This window comes from Magnolia sinica, chromosome 11 (assembly GCF_029962835.1).
Source record: "Magnolia sinica isolate HGM2019 chromosome 11, MsV1, whole genome shotgun sequence".
Taxonomy (NCBI): domain Eukaryota; kingdom Viridiplantae; phylum Streptophyta; class Magnoliopsida; order Magnoliales; family Magnoliaceae; genus Magnolia; species Magnolia sinica.
The window spans coordinates 81,985,245-82,003,030 of NC_080583.1; the positions used below are offsets into that span (position 1 = coordinate 81,985,245).

At 41.2% G+C, this 17,786-nt stretch overlaps 1 protein-coding gene across 1 annotated transcript in view; it reads left to right on the forward strand.

Moving 5' to 3' along the window:
* LOC131219507 (probable LL-diaminopimelate aminotransferase, chloroplastic) overlaps positions 1–17,786 on the forward strand; it is a 39,787-nt gene that overhangs the window by 13,771 nt on the left and 8,230 nt on the right. The window contains exons 3-4 of the mRNA XM_058214678.1: positions 7,553–7,620; positions 9,893–10,009. Of these exons, the coding sequence (XP_058070661.1) occupies positions 7,553–7,620; positions 9,893–10,009 (185 nt within the window). The remainder of the gene's footprint in view (positions 1–7,552; positions 7,621–9,892; positions 10,010–17,786) is intronic.

Genomic DNA, 17,786 nt, shown 5'->3' on the forward strand with positions numbered 1-17,786 from the left:
CTTGGACTCTATTATGGCTGACAAAGGGCCATCATCTCTTGGCATAGGGTCTCTTGAATCCAACCCCTTGCAGATTACCTCCATTAAGTTGAATGGTGACAACTATCTTCAATGGGCACAATCTGTAAAAGTATTTTTAGGAGCCTGTGACAAGTTGTCGTATATTTTGGATGATTCTCCAAGCTCTACAGATGTTACCTACAAGTCTTGGACAAAGGAGAATTATCAAGTTATTGCATGGTTGTTGAATAGCATGGATTCCTCGATTAGCCACTCAGTGATGTTTTTATCCTCGGCTAAAGGCATTTGGGATACGCTTCATGATATGTTCTCGGAATCTCAGAATTTTTCACGGGTATTCCAGCTTATTCAAGAAATTGGTCGGTTTCAACAAAACTCCAGATCCTTAAAAGACTATTATTCGATGCTTCGGGGTATGTGGGATGAGTTGGATATATATCAGCCTCTTCCTTCCAAATGTAAAGAGGATCATGAACATGCTCATAAGCAACAGGATGATACTCGTATCATGCAGTTCCTCGCTGGGTTGAGTTTTGATTATCTTCACGTTCGCAATCAGGTTGTTATTCAGGATCCTCTTCCCCCATTGACGACAGTCTATGCCATGTGTCAGCGTGCTATGATCTCTACTCTTCCTTCTCATTCATTTGTGCCACCCGAGCGTTCGGCACATCTTGTTGGCGATCAGTCCTCCCTTGGTCTTCGGGCACCATCCTTGAGCTCAGGGCACATTTCTGGTTTTGGTGGTCGTGGTAGAGGCCGCGAGGGAGATCGCAGTCGCGGCGGCCGTAGTCTTCGTGGTCGTGATGGACGTGGACGAGGACGTGATGGTTCCCGCATTTATTCACATTGCGGTGGAACTAATCACACTATTGATTATTGCTAGCAGCTACATGGTCGTCCTACGTATGCCGCTGCTTCTGTTGCTTCTGAGACAGTCTTCCACCCCGACAGCTGAGCAGTCTACTTCAAGGGAGTCTCTTATTATTTCTCGGGCGGCATATGATGCCCTTATGCGGCTTCACGTTCGGGATATTCCTGAGCCTTCTCACGCAGCTTCGGCCCAGTCAGGTACCGCCTTTCTTGCGTCATCCTCTCCTACCTCCTGGATCATCGACTCTGGAGTTTCCTCCCATATGACTGGTAAGTTGCAATTCTTTTCTTCTTATTCTTCTTCTTCTCCCACTCAGTATGTCACAGTCGCAGATGGAACCCAATCTCCCATCTCTGGGATTGGTTTCATCCTTCTCTCTTCTTCCTTGTCTGTCCTCCGTATTGCATGTGCCTCGTTTTCCATTAAACTTATTGTCTGTTAGCTCTCTTACTAAATCACTCAATTGTTCAATCACCTTCTTTCCTTCTTATTGTTTGTTTCAGGACCTACAGACGAAGAGAGTGATTGGTGGGGGGCATGAGCGAGGAGGCGTTTATCTTCTCGATGATACACCTGTTGCTGCTTCTAGTACCTTTTCTCTAGATCAAGAGTCCATGACTCGGTGACATTGTCGCGTAGGCCACCCATCCATTGCTAGATTGAGACTTTTGTTTCCCTCCTTACCTGTCACTAAACCATTATACTGTGATATTTGTGAATTGTCTAAACTTCATCGTGTTACATTTCCTCCTAGCTCTTCTGGGAGGAAATCTCAACCTTTTTCTTCTGGTTCACTCGGATGTTTGGGGACCAGCTCCGGTTACCTCGACTTTTGGATTTAGATATTTTGTTACATTTATTGATGATTATTCCCGCATGACTTGGATTTATCTTTTGAAATCTAAAAGTGAAGTGTTTGATGCTTTTAAAGTGTTTTATTATGAAGTGTGCACTCAATTTCATTGTTCCATCAAATCCCTCTATTCTGATAATGGGGGAGAATACATGTCTACTGCCTTTCTGTCCTTCTTGCCGGAACGTGGTATTTTATCTAGGACGTCATGTGCTCGCACTCAACAAAATGGTATTGCAGAACGAAAGAATCGTCATCTTCTTGAAGTTGCTCGCACCCTTCTACTTAGTATGTATTTACCCAAACATTTTTGGGGTGATGCTCTTTTAACTGCTACTTTTCTTATTAATCGTATACCCTCACGTATTCTGTCTTATAAATCTTCATTTACTATATTGTATCCTCATGATAATCCATTTCTTCTACCACCTAAAGTTTTTGGTTGTACATGCTTTGTTCAAATTTTGGATGGGAGTAATGATAAACTTAGTCCTAGGGCGATTAAATGTGTCTTTATAGGGTATACTCGGAGTCAGAAAGGTTATAAATGCTTTGACTCATTGACTCGTAAGAAATATGTCTCTACCGATGTCACCTTCTTTGAGGATCTGTCTTTTTTCTCCTCTCCAGGCCGATCCCTCTGTCAGCTCTAGGCCGATCCGGGGAGTATGACTCTTATCCTCTTTCCACTAGTGATCATGGGAAAACTCCTCTCCCCTCTATTCAGCATCCTGTTGGTGATATGGGTGAGCCTAAGCCTCTGCGGGTGTATCAGCGTCGAGATAAATCTTCACAAGCTCAGTCATCTACCCTTCCGCTTACTTTGGATGTTGGTTCAGGTGACTCTCCTAACTCGAGTTTAGATCTTCCCATTGCCTTGCGCAAAGGGTCACGATCTTGTACTCAACACCCCATTAGTAATTTCGTTTCATATGATCATCTTTCACCGTCTTTTCAGTCGTTTGCAGCTTCCCTTTTATCACAGACTATTCCTAGATCTCTCGCACATGCTCTTCAGAGTCCTGATTGGACAAAGGCAATGATGGAAGAAATGTCTGCTCTTGAGAAGAATCATACCTGGGATCCTGTGCCACTTCCTGTAGGCCATAAGCCTGTTGGCTGTCGATGGGTTTATACAATCAAGTTTCTTCCAGATGGCTCAATTGATCGCTATAAAGCCCGTCTTGTTGCTAAAGGTTACACCCAGACTCATGGTGTGGATTACTTCGAGACATTTTCTCCAGTGGCTAAGCTTAATTCAATTCATGTTGTGCTCTCCTTGGCCGTTAATTTATCATGGCCCTTATTTCAACTTGATGTTAAGAATGCATTTCTCTATAGGGATCTTACAGAGGAAGTTTACATGCATCAACCTCCTGGCTTTGTTGCTTCTCACAACCCTACACTTGTATGTCGGTTGAAGAAGGCTCTTTATGGACTCAAACAATCTCCACGTGCATGGTTCGAAAAATTTAGTCAGGCTCTCTTGGAGTTTGGCTTTGTTCGTAGTCATGCTGATCATTCTCTCTTTATATGTCGTCGATTGACGGGCATCATGGTTCTCATTGTCTATGTGGATGATATTGTTTTGTCCGGTAGTGATTCTGCTGGAATGAGGGAGGTCAAAGATTTTTTAAAGACCAAGTTTGAAATCAAGGATCTTGGTCCTCTTCGCTACTTCCTCGGAATTGAAGTTGCTCGCTCATCATCCAAATTGGTCTTGTCACAACAAAAATATGTGCTCGATCTTCTCATGGAGACCGGCATGTTAGGATGCAAGCCTGCTACCACTCCCATGGATACTTCACAGAAGCTTCGACCAGATGATGGTACTCTCCTTACTGATCCCGAGATGTATCGACGACTTATAGGCCGGCTTATTTACCTGACTATTACTCGCCCAGATCTCTCATTTGCAGTGGGGGTTGTTAGCCAATTCATGCAAGCTCCCTGTACTTCTCATCTCACGGCTGTCTACCGCATACTTCGGTATTTAAAATCAGCCCCGGGTCTTGGCCTCTACTTTCAGTTACATGGTCATCTTCATCTTTCTGGCTATTCCGATGCTGATTGTGCAGGTAGTACTTTTGATCGCCGCTCTACATCCGGCTTCTGTACCTTACTAGGTGGCAATCTTATAACCTGGAAGAGCAAAAAGCAGCCAGTTGTTGCCCGGTCCTCGGCTGAAGCTGAATATCGTGCTATGGCTCATGCGACATGTAAACTTGTGTAGCTTCGCAATCTTCTTGAAGAACTTGGCTATCCTCCTTCGGGTCCTATTCCTCTTCACTGTGACAATCAAGCGGCCATCCATATTGCTCGTAACCCAGTTTTTCACGAGCGAACCAAGCATATTGAGGTTGACTGTCACTTTATTCGGGAGAAAGTCGCTTTTAAGGAAATTGTCACTCCTTTTGTTCGATCTGGGGATCAACTTGCTGATGTTCTTACAAAGTCCTTGAGTCGAGATGCTCTTCATCGTGTTCGTGACAAGTTGGGCATGATCAACATCTATGCTCTAACTTGAGGGGGAGTATAGAGAATGCTAGTGTATTGTATTTATTGTGTGTCCTTTTAGTGTAAGTGCATGTGCACACTTCCCTATTCCCCTGCAGTGTACTATATGCTTTATCATAATAAAATATTATGTGTTAGGGCAAGCAAGCCTAACACATCATCTCTCCCAAACTCTCCTCCTCCTCCTCTCTCAATATTCTCATCTCTTCTTCACATTATCCTCATCAAATCCTTCTCTACTGTGGGCCCCACTGCTAACGTTGTCTGTACGTATGAATGACGTCAGAGTGTATGGCTAGTAGTTCTTTTTGGAGCAGAAAGTGTAGGATCTGGTAGATTTGGATTTTAAAAGAATAATAACGATGTTTCTGCGTAGTTTGGAGTAGTTTTTGTGGTGTTTCTACATAAAATGAAGAAATATTGAAAAAGTCTAGATTTCGCCCTTTATGCTGTAGTGTTTTTCTGAAGGAGTTTCAGGCAGTTGTTCCACATGGGGAATGTGCTATTTATCAAGAGCAATCACCAATAACAGGTATCATGAAGCTTCGTCAAGTTTTGGTTGTACGACGACATCTTTTGCGAGATATTGGTGCCGTTGGCCCTTGTTCTTTGGTTTTTTGCTGGATTTTCTCTCTTTCTTCATAATTTGATATAATGATGATGATTACGAAGTTAAAGTTTTGTATCGTGCCTGGAAGTATCCTGCACACACAAGGTGTTCTGTGAAATGCTTCATTCAATCTTCATGGGAGTTTCTTTATAAGTGGTGGATCTTTCCTTCTCTGTTCATCTTCTCTTCCTCTATCAGGCATGTTTATGGTGTGTGTGTCCATCCACCTTTTTGTTTGTTGTGAGTGTAATTGCACATGATGCACCCTCACTTTATGTTGCACGTCATGTAAACAAGTCCCCACACGATATTGTATGTGTTCTCTCGAGTGTTGCACGTGATGCACGCTCAATTTGCGAGAGAATTTGCATGTGGATGACAAGTTATTGACTCGATTGTTGTCAAGTTTTGTTATGGCCGTGTACTTGAAGAGAAAGTTCAACGGATATAGGAAGTTCAAGCTACAATCTATATCCTACCATGTTGTGTCTGAGGGGGAGCAATGATCCATGCTCATGATCTCCATTATCTTTGTATGTATTCCAAGCTGGGCATGATCAATATACATGTTCCAGCTTGAGTGGGAGTGGAAGTATATGTGATTGTGTGTATGTTTGTTATGTACCCCAGCGGAGCATTGTAACATTTTCTTCAAATTAATGCGCGCACGTGTGGTCTTTAGAGCAAGCAATACACGACTCTTGTTTTCCTAGCGGTCTCTCCTCTTCTCTCCCTTCTCTTGATTTCTTTTTCTTTATTTGTCTACTCATTCCACCCTTTCCTCCTCTAGGGTCACCTGACCATGATTCCATTGACTTAGCAACAAAAGATGACGTCAGCCACACCATTCCAAATTGGCTCTGCCAAAACCACAAAGAGGAGTGGAGATAATGAGTTATGGGTCCTAATGCATTCTTTATTTAGCCTCTCCAACGAACCCCAAACCCCAGTCTCCTAAATATATAATCCAAGAATCCCTTTTCACATTATCAAACACCTGATCTAGATCAATTTATATGGAACATTCGACTGTTGCACACTCGCATTGGATGCATTCACAGGCCACTACACTCAATTTAGGATCTGTACCCCCTTACAAATGTGCCTCGAGAATGAGAGATGATCGCATCAAGGATACTAAGAAGCCTAGATATCTTATAGGAAGTCCCGATTAGCCAATGGGTCTAATCTCAGTTAGATTCGAGGCTTCTTTCTACAATGAGGACACACCAATGTCCTTTGCAATTCTTCCCCTTTCATAAATTTCCGACAAAAAGTTCATCACACCCCCCTTGATCTCTTCTTGTAATGCCTTCGAGGCAATAAGATAGCCACCTGGACCTTGGGTCTTTGTTGGGCCCTAATTGATCTATTGCCTCCTTCACCTCCTCAATCAGCCTCTCAAGGAAATCGATTGTGTCCTCTCTAATAGTTTGAAACTCAAGCCTCCTCCAATTCTCTTTGTTGGTACAAATTTTTATATAATGTTGCCTTCTATCTAAATTTGTACCATGGTCTACACAAGTGACATATTGAAGGGAAAGAAAGCATTGGATGTGAACATTTCTCTCCAATTTTATAATAAAAACGATGTAAGAGAGCATGAGAAGCAAGTAAACTGATGGTGGGTGATGGTTTTGTTTTGCCTATGTAGCGACTCATGATCAATAGGGTGTGTTGTACATTGGGCCTACATGTAAACATGGTCGGATTATCAGAACTGTCCATACTCTGAATGATGCTCCGTTTAGATGATTGTGACTCTGTTCAAGGGCTCATATCTTCAAGGGCATGTATTCAACTCCTCAAATCAATGGTAAGTTCTATTCTGTTGGCATGATTATTGAATTTAGGTTGTTCAAAATAGCACCCAGAGGACGGATGGTCCTGATTATTAAAAAATCATTGCATGTGGACCTCATGGGGACACACATCCTGATGCACATGCATGTTTGCATTTTAGACATCGAATGAGTAGACAAAGGACGCTCCAGTATATCTTTCCTGTTGGCAATGACATGATTTGAAAATAAAGTAGAATTTTAATGCTGCTATTATACCCTCTAATCTAACTTCTCCTGACATCGGCTAGCATTTCTAGGTGTTTTTATGGCCTCCACTATGATTTTATTATGGCAGTTTCCTGCAAGCTTTTTTAATGTTGTCCTGAAGGGCTCCTGAACGATTGAATTTGGGTCTGGTACATCACATGTAGTACCTTCACATGAACATGGCCCCCTTGGGCAGGTACCTATACAGGTATTCCAGGATCCAAGTTCCAACCCATTGACAGCCCTAGTCCTTGCCCGGCATGCGTCCCTTCTTGATGTTGGTTGTGTTGTTCAAGCATTCTGTACCCCTTACTGTTGCACTCATCCAAACACAAGGATGATGGATATTAGTTTTTTTTATATTACAAATCTTTGGGTACTTGAATATTCCCAATGCTATATTAACTTTGCCTTTTGGCCTGGTCCTGGCTAAAGCTAAATTGCTTCTTTTTTCTTGTTCATAAGCATGTTTGCATTTGGGAAAACTAAGTTACTCTCTTTGACATCTTTCTTGCTTTCGTACTTTTTGCAATTATTTGTAGAAATCTGTATTTCATAGTAAAGGATTTGATCATAGATGTTCTATAGTATCGATAACAATGAATGCGATCTGCTGTGTTGTGAAGTTTACAAGACGAAGGTCTCTCGCAACGGAAACATGGCAAAACTTCAAGCTGGTTATCTATTCCCTGAGGTCAGTAAGTTTGACTTAAAATTCTTTGATATGATATAACAACTACCACCTATTTTTCCTCAATGTATTTGAATATTATGACTTTGGGCTATTGTTTGAACAAATGTTAGCATGGAAGAACAGTGCAAATGTTGGACTGCATGATGACGAGAAAATGCTTTGAATTTTGGGGATTGAAGGAGCTAGACATAATCATGTGACTGACATAAATTATAATTGAATACAGGCCTATACTGACATAAATTATAATCATGTAACTGACATAAAAAAATTAAAGAAGTAAGAAAATTGCTGAATTTTTTTGGAAAGAAAAACAATGAGAATAAAAAATTCCACAAATATCCCCAAATCAAACAGAAATTAAGCATGATTTGATTGATTTGAGGTTAGCATTTGACTTGGCATGATTACAGAAGATTTTTAACACCCCGCCCTCTTTTTTTATTTATTTCCCTCAAATGAGCCACTGGGTGTTTGATTCTTCTGTTTGAGCCCAAATCTCTTGTTTTGATCTTCGAAAAGAATCCTAAAGAAGAAAATCAAAAGGAGAAGGAAAAGAAGGGGAAAATAGTGAGAAAAATGTGACATTTATGTGTATCGGTTGCGACCGAGATGCTGTACAAATATCACTGCGGAGATGCCCTATATTGGTCAATACGGGCCGATACAAGACTTTTTTGTTTGACACAGTCCTTTACGGACCCATATCGCCTCTGATATCATGCCGATTGGAATCAATACGGCCATATTGGCCAATACAAAGTCAATATTGTGAACCTGGCCTCACATTGGTTACTGCTCCCTCATACAGGCAGTAAATGTGAGGTTCACTAGTGGAGAGACAAGTGAGTTCCCAATTGCTGTAGGCTTGCACTTGGGGTTAGCATCGAGTAAGGGTTTTCTTTGATCTAGTGGGAAAGAGGAGGGTGGTGGTACTGAGCCTTTACCTCTTAGTTAAGGGGTAAAGAATGCACATCAAGGGTTTTTTCTCAATCCCTTGATTGTGGAAACATATTCCTTAGACATTATTAGATGATTTTTGAGTGAGCATCCAAGCCTTGGAAGCTCTCCTTTGTTTGTAATGAGACTCATGGCCTTGGGCATTGAACTACAAAAAAAACATTTCATATCCATATGAGTAGGGGGGCTAATGATGTAGCTGATATACTGGCTAGAGAGGATGTGGGGCTGACATGCTCTTTGTATAGGGAACTTATTCCCCATTCCTGAATGTTCTTGTCTAATCTGCCAAAAAAAATTGGTTTGTCTTAGGCCCGTTTGGGATCAAGGAAATGAGCATGTGAATTTGGCAAATCCATGAACTTCTCAAAATCATGGATTCACATTAGATTTGGATTTGACAATTCTAAATTCCACTGTTTGGGAATCAAACAAGAAATCCATGGATTGGGGAGCATTTATTGCAATGATACAACATTTTATTGTAACAATTTTATTTTATTTTTAATTTTTTTTTAAATTTTAATTTTTAATTTTTTTTTTAAGTCTTTCATTTTGAGGATCTGCCAATTCTTTATTATTATTATTTTTTTTTTTGTGGGATTTGGATTTGCCCCAAATCAATCCCAACAACAAAAAAAAAGGGCGATTTGAAATCCATGGATTTCACAAATCTCTGCCCAAATCCCTCACCTCAAACAGCTGTATTGGAAGTGAGGTATGTTTCTGAACTCCTTTGATATGTCCCACTTGGGATTTCAGGTAGAGAAAGCCAGAAAATGGAAGTCTTCTTTATGCAGATTCCATTTTCTGTGCTGCTCCAAATTCACATCAAACCTTGTTTGCTCGAGTCCTACCAACCTCTGGCTCTACATCCAAAGACTACCAGGTCCTCGATTGAGTGGAATGGCACGACAGGATCCATCTAGCCGACCCTAGTTAATTGGGATTAGACATATATGATGACCATGATGATCCACAAACTACCATTATATCTGAGGTAAAGAATCTATTAATATGCTGCTAAAACAATTGAGGGCAGAACAATTGATGAAAAAGAGGTAAGAACGTGGGGTGGCTTCAACGTGGTTCCATGCAGTTCTTTTTACCTGTTAGCTTTCATGATAAACCATGAAGATTTAACAAAAGATAACCTTTCAGAAAGAAGAAGAAGAAAATAAGGGCTCTACAGAGAGTTTCCCTGTTATTTATCTTTATCTTAGGAGGTTCAAATTGCTAAATTCTTTCGGTTTGGATTTTTCTTTGTGGTTTAGGTAAACTCTATTCTCACCTCTCCTTTTTGTGCAATTAGATTGCCAGAAGGAGGTCTGCACACCTGCTGAAGTACCCAGATGCACAGGTCATAAGCCTTGGAATTGGTGACACGACTGAACCCATTCCAGAAGTTATAACATCTGCCATGGCAATGGTAATGCTATTTTCTTTTTTTTGGATAATAGAATTCTTACCTTCTGTCTCAAAAGAAAATTCCACAAGAGCCATATTTATTTATTTGTTCAAGTCTTGTTAAACAAAATTTGAAGGCCTATTTCTTTGTCCAAGTTTGCGGTGTAGAAGTGTTAATACTGCTGGTATTCTTAACAACAATATTTTCTACCATAACGAGATTGGCAGAAAGCAATATGAAAAACAATCTTATGATATGATAAAATTAGAAAATGGACAAATTTGAAAACCGATATGCATTTTTCTGAGATAAAGGTTGAATTTCTACATGAGAAGTAAATCAAATGATGGAAATGAATGAGAGCTTCCTATAAACCTGACTTGGAAATAGAGAGTAAAAACCCAACAATGGGCAGTTAGAAATCAATGCTCATATTTGTCAACAATCCATCTTCAGCCTTCATCTATTTAGAATAGTGTTTAAAAATTTGTGTTTAATTTGCCGAAGGTGGAACTTTTTTCTTATGGGTCACTCATGATATGTGTAAAAGATCCGTGGTGCTACCCAATGCCTATCTTCTATGCATGGAAGCGGAGGAATCTGTCGATTATCTTTTTATCCATTGTCCTTTTGCCTGGGTCGTATGGTTTGGCATTCTTAAATCAGCAAAAGTGAGTTGGGTAATGCCTGACATGATTGAAGGTTTATTTCGATCGTGGCATGCAAGTGGCGGTGGTTCTCTTGGGAATGCAAGGTGGAGGCTTTCGTTGCTCGCTCTTCTGTGGGCCTATCCAGATCAAAAGAAACAATCAATGTTTCTGGAGTAGGGATTCAGAAGTGGAAGTGTGTTGGGTTGCTTCATTTGTCAGGGAATGAGCTCCTTTGTTTGTACTTGCTAGGGTTGGTTGGGTGGGGCCCGAGCCGGGCCCCTTCGTATTTTTGTATTGTAGTCTTTTTTTCTTTTTTTCTTTTTTTAAAGGCAACGAGAATATATTAAAAAAGGGGGAAAAGACAAACAAAGAAGCTGCTGAGATAGCAGAAGAAAAGAAAGACAACTAAAAACCTAGAAATAAAAGATCAAATTCTTGAAGCCCATTAACAATAGCCACCCATTCTATGACTAACTTTTTTGCCCTAGCCCACACAGATTGAACCGAGGAATGCTTATCATTGAAACATCTATTATTCCTTTCCTCCCAAACAGCCCACCAAATTGCAAAGAGCGCTATACGCCAAATATGAGATCTTTTCTTGCCCAACTTGAATCCATGCCACGAAATTAGCATAGTTGAGGTAGTTTCCAGAATACAGCCGATGATGTTGAACTTCCTGAAGAATTCCCACTAGATTTGAGAAATGAATGGACAATGGAGGAGAAGATGGTTTACCGATTCCTCATTCTGCATGCAGCAAAGGCAAATATTGACAATAGGCATGCCCCTCTTCCTCAGGTTGTCAACTGTGAGGATCCTATGTTTACCAACCAGCCAGCCAAAGCAGATATATTTGGGAGGGACAGGGTATTTCCAAATAAAGGGGGAAGCATGGGCTGCTGCATTGGGAGGGGTGGAGAGAGGAATAAAAAGTTTTCACCGAAAAAGAGCTGGATTTGTCAAGGGACCAAATCAGATTGTCATGAGAAGCTTGATCAGGGGCCATATTGGAGATGCATTTAAGCAATCCAGCCTATTCCACTATTTCCTTATCATGTAAATTTCTGACGCACTTAACTTCCCAGATGACGTTGCCATCAGAAATTTCGTAGCACGTATCCACTATAATGTTTTTAAGAGGGGCAAGACGGTAAACGCTTGGAAACCTGAGATTGAGGGGCTCATCGCCAACCCACTTATCTTCCCAAAATCTGATGGCTACCTTGTTTCCGAGCTCAAAGCTGATATTGTCTGTCATCGGTTTCTTGGATCGCAGGATCCCTTTCCAGATGTGAGATGCCCTGTAAGCTGAGGAGTCATTGGTCCACCAACCTCCATGAGAAGTGCCGTATTTACCTTTGATAATCGAGTTCTAAAGAGCATCATTTTCAGTCCCCAATCTCGAAGTCCACTTCCCAAGGAGAGCGAGATTCATAATCTTTAGATTTCTGATGTTGGCGCCCCCATCCTCAAAATGTTTGCAAACATCGTGCCAGTCTAGGAGATGAATTTTGTTCTAGCTATCTTTCCCACACCATAAAAAATCTCTGCGCAGTTTGTCAATCTGACGAATGATCGATGGAAGACACCGAAGAAGCAACATGAAATATAAAGGGAGGTTAGAGAGAGCAGATTTAATGAGGGTCATGCGTCCACCCATTGATAGGTATCGGCACTTCCATCTGGCCAAATGCTTCTGAAAATTGTTGACAACCTTGTCCCACATGGATTTAGGAGGGGGGCCAATGGCGAGAGGAAGGCTGACGAAGGTGGTTGGGAAAGAAGCAGCAGAACAACCAAGGTTAGCAGCAAATGAGGAAAGAGAAGATTTTGCAATGTTAATGCCGAAAATTTTGGATTTGGACATGTTTACTCTCAGCCCGATACAACTTCAAAGCAGTGCAGAGATGTGCGAAGGTTGTCAATATACGTTGGATCTGCTTCGAATATGATTAGCGTATCATCAGCAAACTGAATATGGGTGACCGGGGTTGAGACACCTGGCATAGATATTCCTTTGAGAATTCCTGCCTCCTGACCCCTAAGCAACATCTGCGAGAGGGCCTTGCCAACCAGAAGAAATAGGAGCAGGGATAGGGGGTCACCTTGACAAATCCCTCTGGAGCTTTTAAAGAATCCGTGAGGAGTGCCATTGATCAGAATAGAGAAATAAGCCAAGCCAACGCACGCTTTGATCCATCCCCTCCATCGGTTTCCAAATCCCATACGGCTCAACATCTAGTCAAGAAAGCCCCACTCCACGTGATCATAAGCCTTTTCTATATCCAGCTTACAAAAAATGCTTCTCAGACCAGTTTTGATATAAGTGTGAAGACATTCGTTGGCTATCAGGGCGCAGTCGACGATTTGTCGTCCTCTGATGAAAGCACACTGGGTCTTGGAAATGAGAGTCTCCATAACTCTAGAGAGTCCGATCGACAATATTTTAGCCAGGATTTTGTATGGGCCCGCTATCAGGCTGATAGGCCGAAATTCTGAAAAGGAACTAGCACCGGCCACCTTGGGGATAAGAGTGATGAATGATCCTCCAAGGCCTTTGAATAGTTTTCCCTTGAGATAAAATTTGTGCAAAAAATCCATGACATCATGTCAGATGGTGTCTCAAAGTGTTTGGAAGAAAAGCATTGGGAACCCGTCAGGGCCCAGAGATTTATCGCCCCTCATCGAATCAATGGCTGCTGAGAAACGATCTTCCAACAGATTGACTTCTACCTCCTCAAGAGATTTGAAAACGATCCCGTCAAGCGTAGGTCTGGTCCAGACTTCAGCAGAAAGGAGAGAATGGAAATGAGAGATAGCCTGTCCTACAATCTGCTGTCTATCATCAATCTGATTACCATCAATAGAGATACCGTGGGTGGCTTTGGCTCTGGCATGCATGTTAGCTAGGCTATGGAAATATCTGGTATTTTTATCTCCCTCAGAGAGCCATCTAACCCTTGATTTTAGTTTCCAAGATATTTCATCCTCCAATGCCCTGGCAGAAATAGCTTGAATGATTTGGATGCGACGGGACAGCACATCAGAAGATAAGGGACCACCTTCGGCTTCAGCGTCGATTCGCTGAAGTTCCGAGAACACCGCCTCCATATCAGTCTCCCGTTTCCTGATCTCACTTTCCTTCCAGATTTTGAGTTGTTCTTTGATATATCTGAGCTTGCATAACAGTCTGTGGCCTGCAAAACCGTCCATCTGACTGGTGGACCACCATTCCACAATTTTCTGATGAAATCCGTGCATCCCGAGCGAAGCAGCATTAGATCTAAAGGGTTTAGGACCCCAATTCAACTCTTCTAGGGTAAGGAGGATCGGGTTATGGTCTGAGGTTGTTCTAGGAAGGACCAGCTGGGACGCCAAAGGGAAAGCCTCTAACCAGTCTGTGGACAGGAGGAATCTATCCAAGCGCGACTGAATTTGAGATTTGCGGCAGTTCGACCAAGTAAATCCGGCCCCAGAAAGGGGGAGATCAACCAACTCCTAGGCTTGGATCCAATTTGAGAAGGCCAGCATAGAAGAAGAGACTTTCCTTTTACAGGAGTGTTCCTCGGCAAAACGAATGACATTGAAGTCTCCTGCAAAACAACAAGGGCCAGAAAATGATTGCCTGATACTAGACAATTCATCCCAAAAATCATATCTGAGGCAATCATCATTTGGGCTATACACCACACAAATAAGTCCACAGAACTTAAAGGACTTATTTTTTAGCATGACATGCACCGAAAAAGTCCCTGAAGAGGATGATATAGCTTCCCATTTTGATGATTTCCAGGCAATTAGAATGCCTCCCGACGAGCCTGAAGCATTCAGGGATACCCATTTCGCATCTCTGGAGTTCCGTAAGGAAGCCATCAGCCGATCTTTGAATGAAGGAACTTTGGTCTCCTGGAGACATACAACGTCCGGATCTTTTCTGCGAATGGACTCCTTAATCAAACACCTTTTCTGCTTCGAACCCACCCCCCTTACATTCCAGGAAAGGATTCTCATTGGAATACAGAGCTTCCCTGAATTCCTTTCCGGCCTAGTCTTACGCTGGAGGCAGCCAGGAGGCCTGGGCTCAGTTGTAAACTTAGGAGTTCCCTGTTACTGGAAGATCTACGGACCTATTTAGAAGGGGTTTTGGGGGGAGGGAGGGGTCTTCCTTTGCTTTCGATACATTTAAACAGGGTGATGTAATCTTCAATTCTTTCCCCGAAAGATAAACCAAGCGATCTTCCAACGCAGCCGACCGCATCCGTGATCCATTTTTTGTTGTGTATTGATTCATATAGCTCTTCTTTGCTTTTTTTTCTTGTGTGGAGGCTAGATCTATAGTGTTTTGCTGATGATGATGGTCGTCTAAGCGCATCTGCAAGGGCTCTGCGTCTATCACATCGTCCGGTAAGGCTTCCTAGAAAAGGGTAATGGGACCCAGATCAGTCCAGTCTCGAGATTGAGGGAGGGAGGTGGTAGGGGATGAGGGGATCGAAGAGTAAGGTTGGGACTTAGAGAATCGGCTATCGAGATCATCGGTTCTGGACATGTTGTCTCCCATGTCAGAAGGGTTGAGATGTTGCTGGAAGGGTGGGTTGAGAAGGAGGCGTAATGCGAAAGTGGGTGAGAGAGTTGTCTGAATGATGAAAGATAGCTGAATTGAGATCGGGTAAAGGGTAAAAGGGTTTGGGTTCGGGTAGCATAGGCGGTATTAAGGAGATAGGTGAAAGACGATATTGCATCAACTTGTTAATAATATTGCATCATTTCTCAAAGAAGAAAAAAGAAAAGGAAAAAATGGTCCAAACTCTGAAGGTTCACAAATGAGGATGATATTTATGGAAAATATCATAAAAAAATGATTTTTATATAACTGCTCTATTAATGTTTTGCTTCTTTTTTAATCTAATGTAAGAGTTCATTTTGTTAGTGGAGACGCAATAAAGACATTCCTGATCATATTAGATACATAAAATCTGGAAGCTTTACTTTGATGGTTGCTTTGTGAGTGATTTAGGCCAGAATGCAAGGAATTCCCAACAGCAAGAGGATAGTTGTAGGAGACTTAAATGGTCATGTAGGAAAAGAAAGTAGATGATATGAGAGCATACATGGATGATATGGTTTTGGGAGAAGAAATGAAATGGGGATGCTATCCTTGATGTTGCTATGACATACAATCTAGCTCTAGCAAACACATACTTTCAAATGAGAAATGAACATTTAATAACTTTTAAAAGTGGATATATACAAGCCAAATAGATTCCTTTTTATTTTATTTTATTTTAAAACTTGGGAAAATAGAAAGATCAATATGTAAGGATTGCAAGGTTATATTAGGAGAGAGTTTCACTTGCAACATAGGTCAATGGTTATGAATGTAAATTAAGAAATAAAAGAAATGGATTGAAATTAATAAGCATCCAAAAAGTAGGTGGTGGAGCTAAAAGGAGAGAAAACGATGTTATTTAGAAATAATTCAATGGAAGAAGCGAAGCGAAATGTTGAAGAAGAATTAGCAAGTGAGGCTAAACTTAAGGCTTATGATGATCTTTATAATAGATGGGGTACAAGGGTAGGTGAGAAAGATTTCTTCGAACTTGTAAAAAATGAGAGAGGAAGGGTAGGGACTTGGATCATGTTAGATGCACTAAGAGCGATAGCTAGAGTAGAGGGTACTAGTAAAGGACAATGAGATCAATGAAAGGTTGAAAAGCCATTTTTAGAACTTGTTAGAGGACCACTCTTAAGTGCATAGAGAGAAGAAACCATAGACTCAAATGATGTCGGAGGCCATGGATACGTTCGTAGGATTAGAATATCTAAAGCGAAAGAAGCTTTGAGAAAAATGAAAAGAGGAAAGGCCCTTGGATCAAATTGTATATCAATAGAGGTTTGGAAGTGTATGGGAGATATTGGGTTATTTTGATTGACAAAGTTGTTTAGTAAGATTATAAGATCGAAGAAAATGACAGATGAATGGAGGAAAAGTACTGTGGTACCTATTTATAAGAATAAAGGAAACGGCTGCACTAACTATCGTGGGATTAAACTTATGAGTCACATACTCTGAAACTTTGGGACGGAGTGATTGAGCAAAGACTAAGGCATGAGATGAATGCATCAGAAAATCAATTTGGTTTCATACTTGGGAGGTCTACCACCGAAGCTATTTTCTTATGTAAACAATTGATGGAGAAATATAGAGAGAGGAGGAGGGATCTCCACGTGGTCTTTATTAACTTAGATAAGTATATGATATGGTCCCTAGAGAGTTAATTTGGTTGGTGTTGGGAAAGGAGTTTCAAGAGGATATACTGACATGATTAAGGATGTGTATGAGGGAGTGGAAAGAAAAGTGTGGACTGTTAATAGAGAGATGAGTGGGTTCCCAATTAACGAAGGCATGCACTAGGGGTCAGAATGGAGCATGTACCTTTTTGAATTGGTTATGGATAAGCTAATGAGGCATTTGCAGGAAGAGATCCCATGGTTTATGTTGTTTGCAAATGACATAGTTTTGACTTTTGATTGACAAGATGAGGGAGGGTGTAAACACAAAGCTAGATTTATGGAGAGGTGATTTAGAGTCTAAATGATTGTTGAAAAAGGAGTTTTTGAAAATGACCACTTTCAATACCTTGGGTCAATAATTCATGAGAGTGGAGAGATTGAGAAGGATGTTGCCATAGAATTCAAGTTGGGTGGAAGAAATGGAGATGTGCCTTTGGAAATTTATTTGATCGCCATATACCTCTCAAACTAAAAGGAAAATTTTATACGAAAGCTATATGGTCAGCCATGCTTTATGGGACAAAATGTTGGGCAGTTAAGGAACAACATGTTCATAAGATGGGTGTAGCTGAAATGAGGATGTTGAGATGGATGAGTGGCAAGATGATGAAGGATAGAATTGCAAATGAATGCATTTGAAGGAACTTAATAGCACCAATAGGTAACAAGATGAGAGAATTGGACTTAGATGGTTTAGTCATGTTCAATAGAAACCAAGAACTGCACCAGTTAGGAGTGGGCTGGTACAAGTTGAAGGCTCTAAAAGGGCCAGGGGATGGAGGTAGTAAGAAAAGACTTGATGACCTGTGGTCTAACTGAAGGTAAAAACCCTTGATAGAGCAGCATGGCAGAGT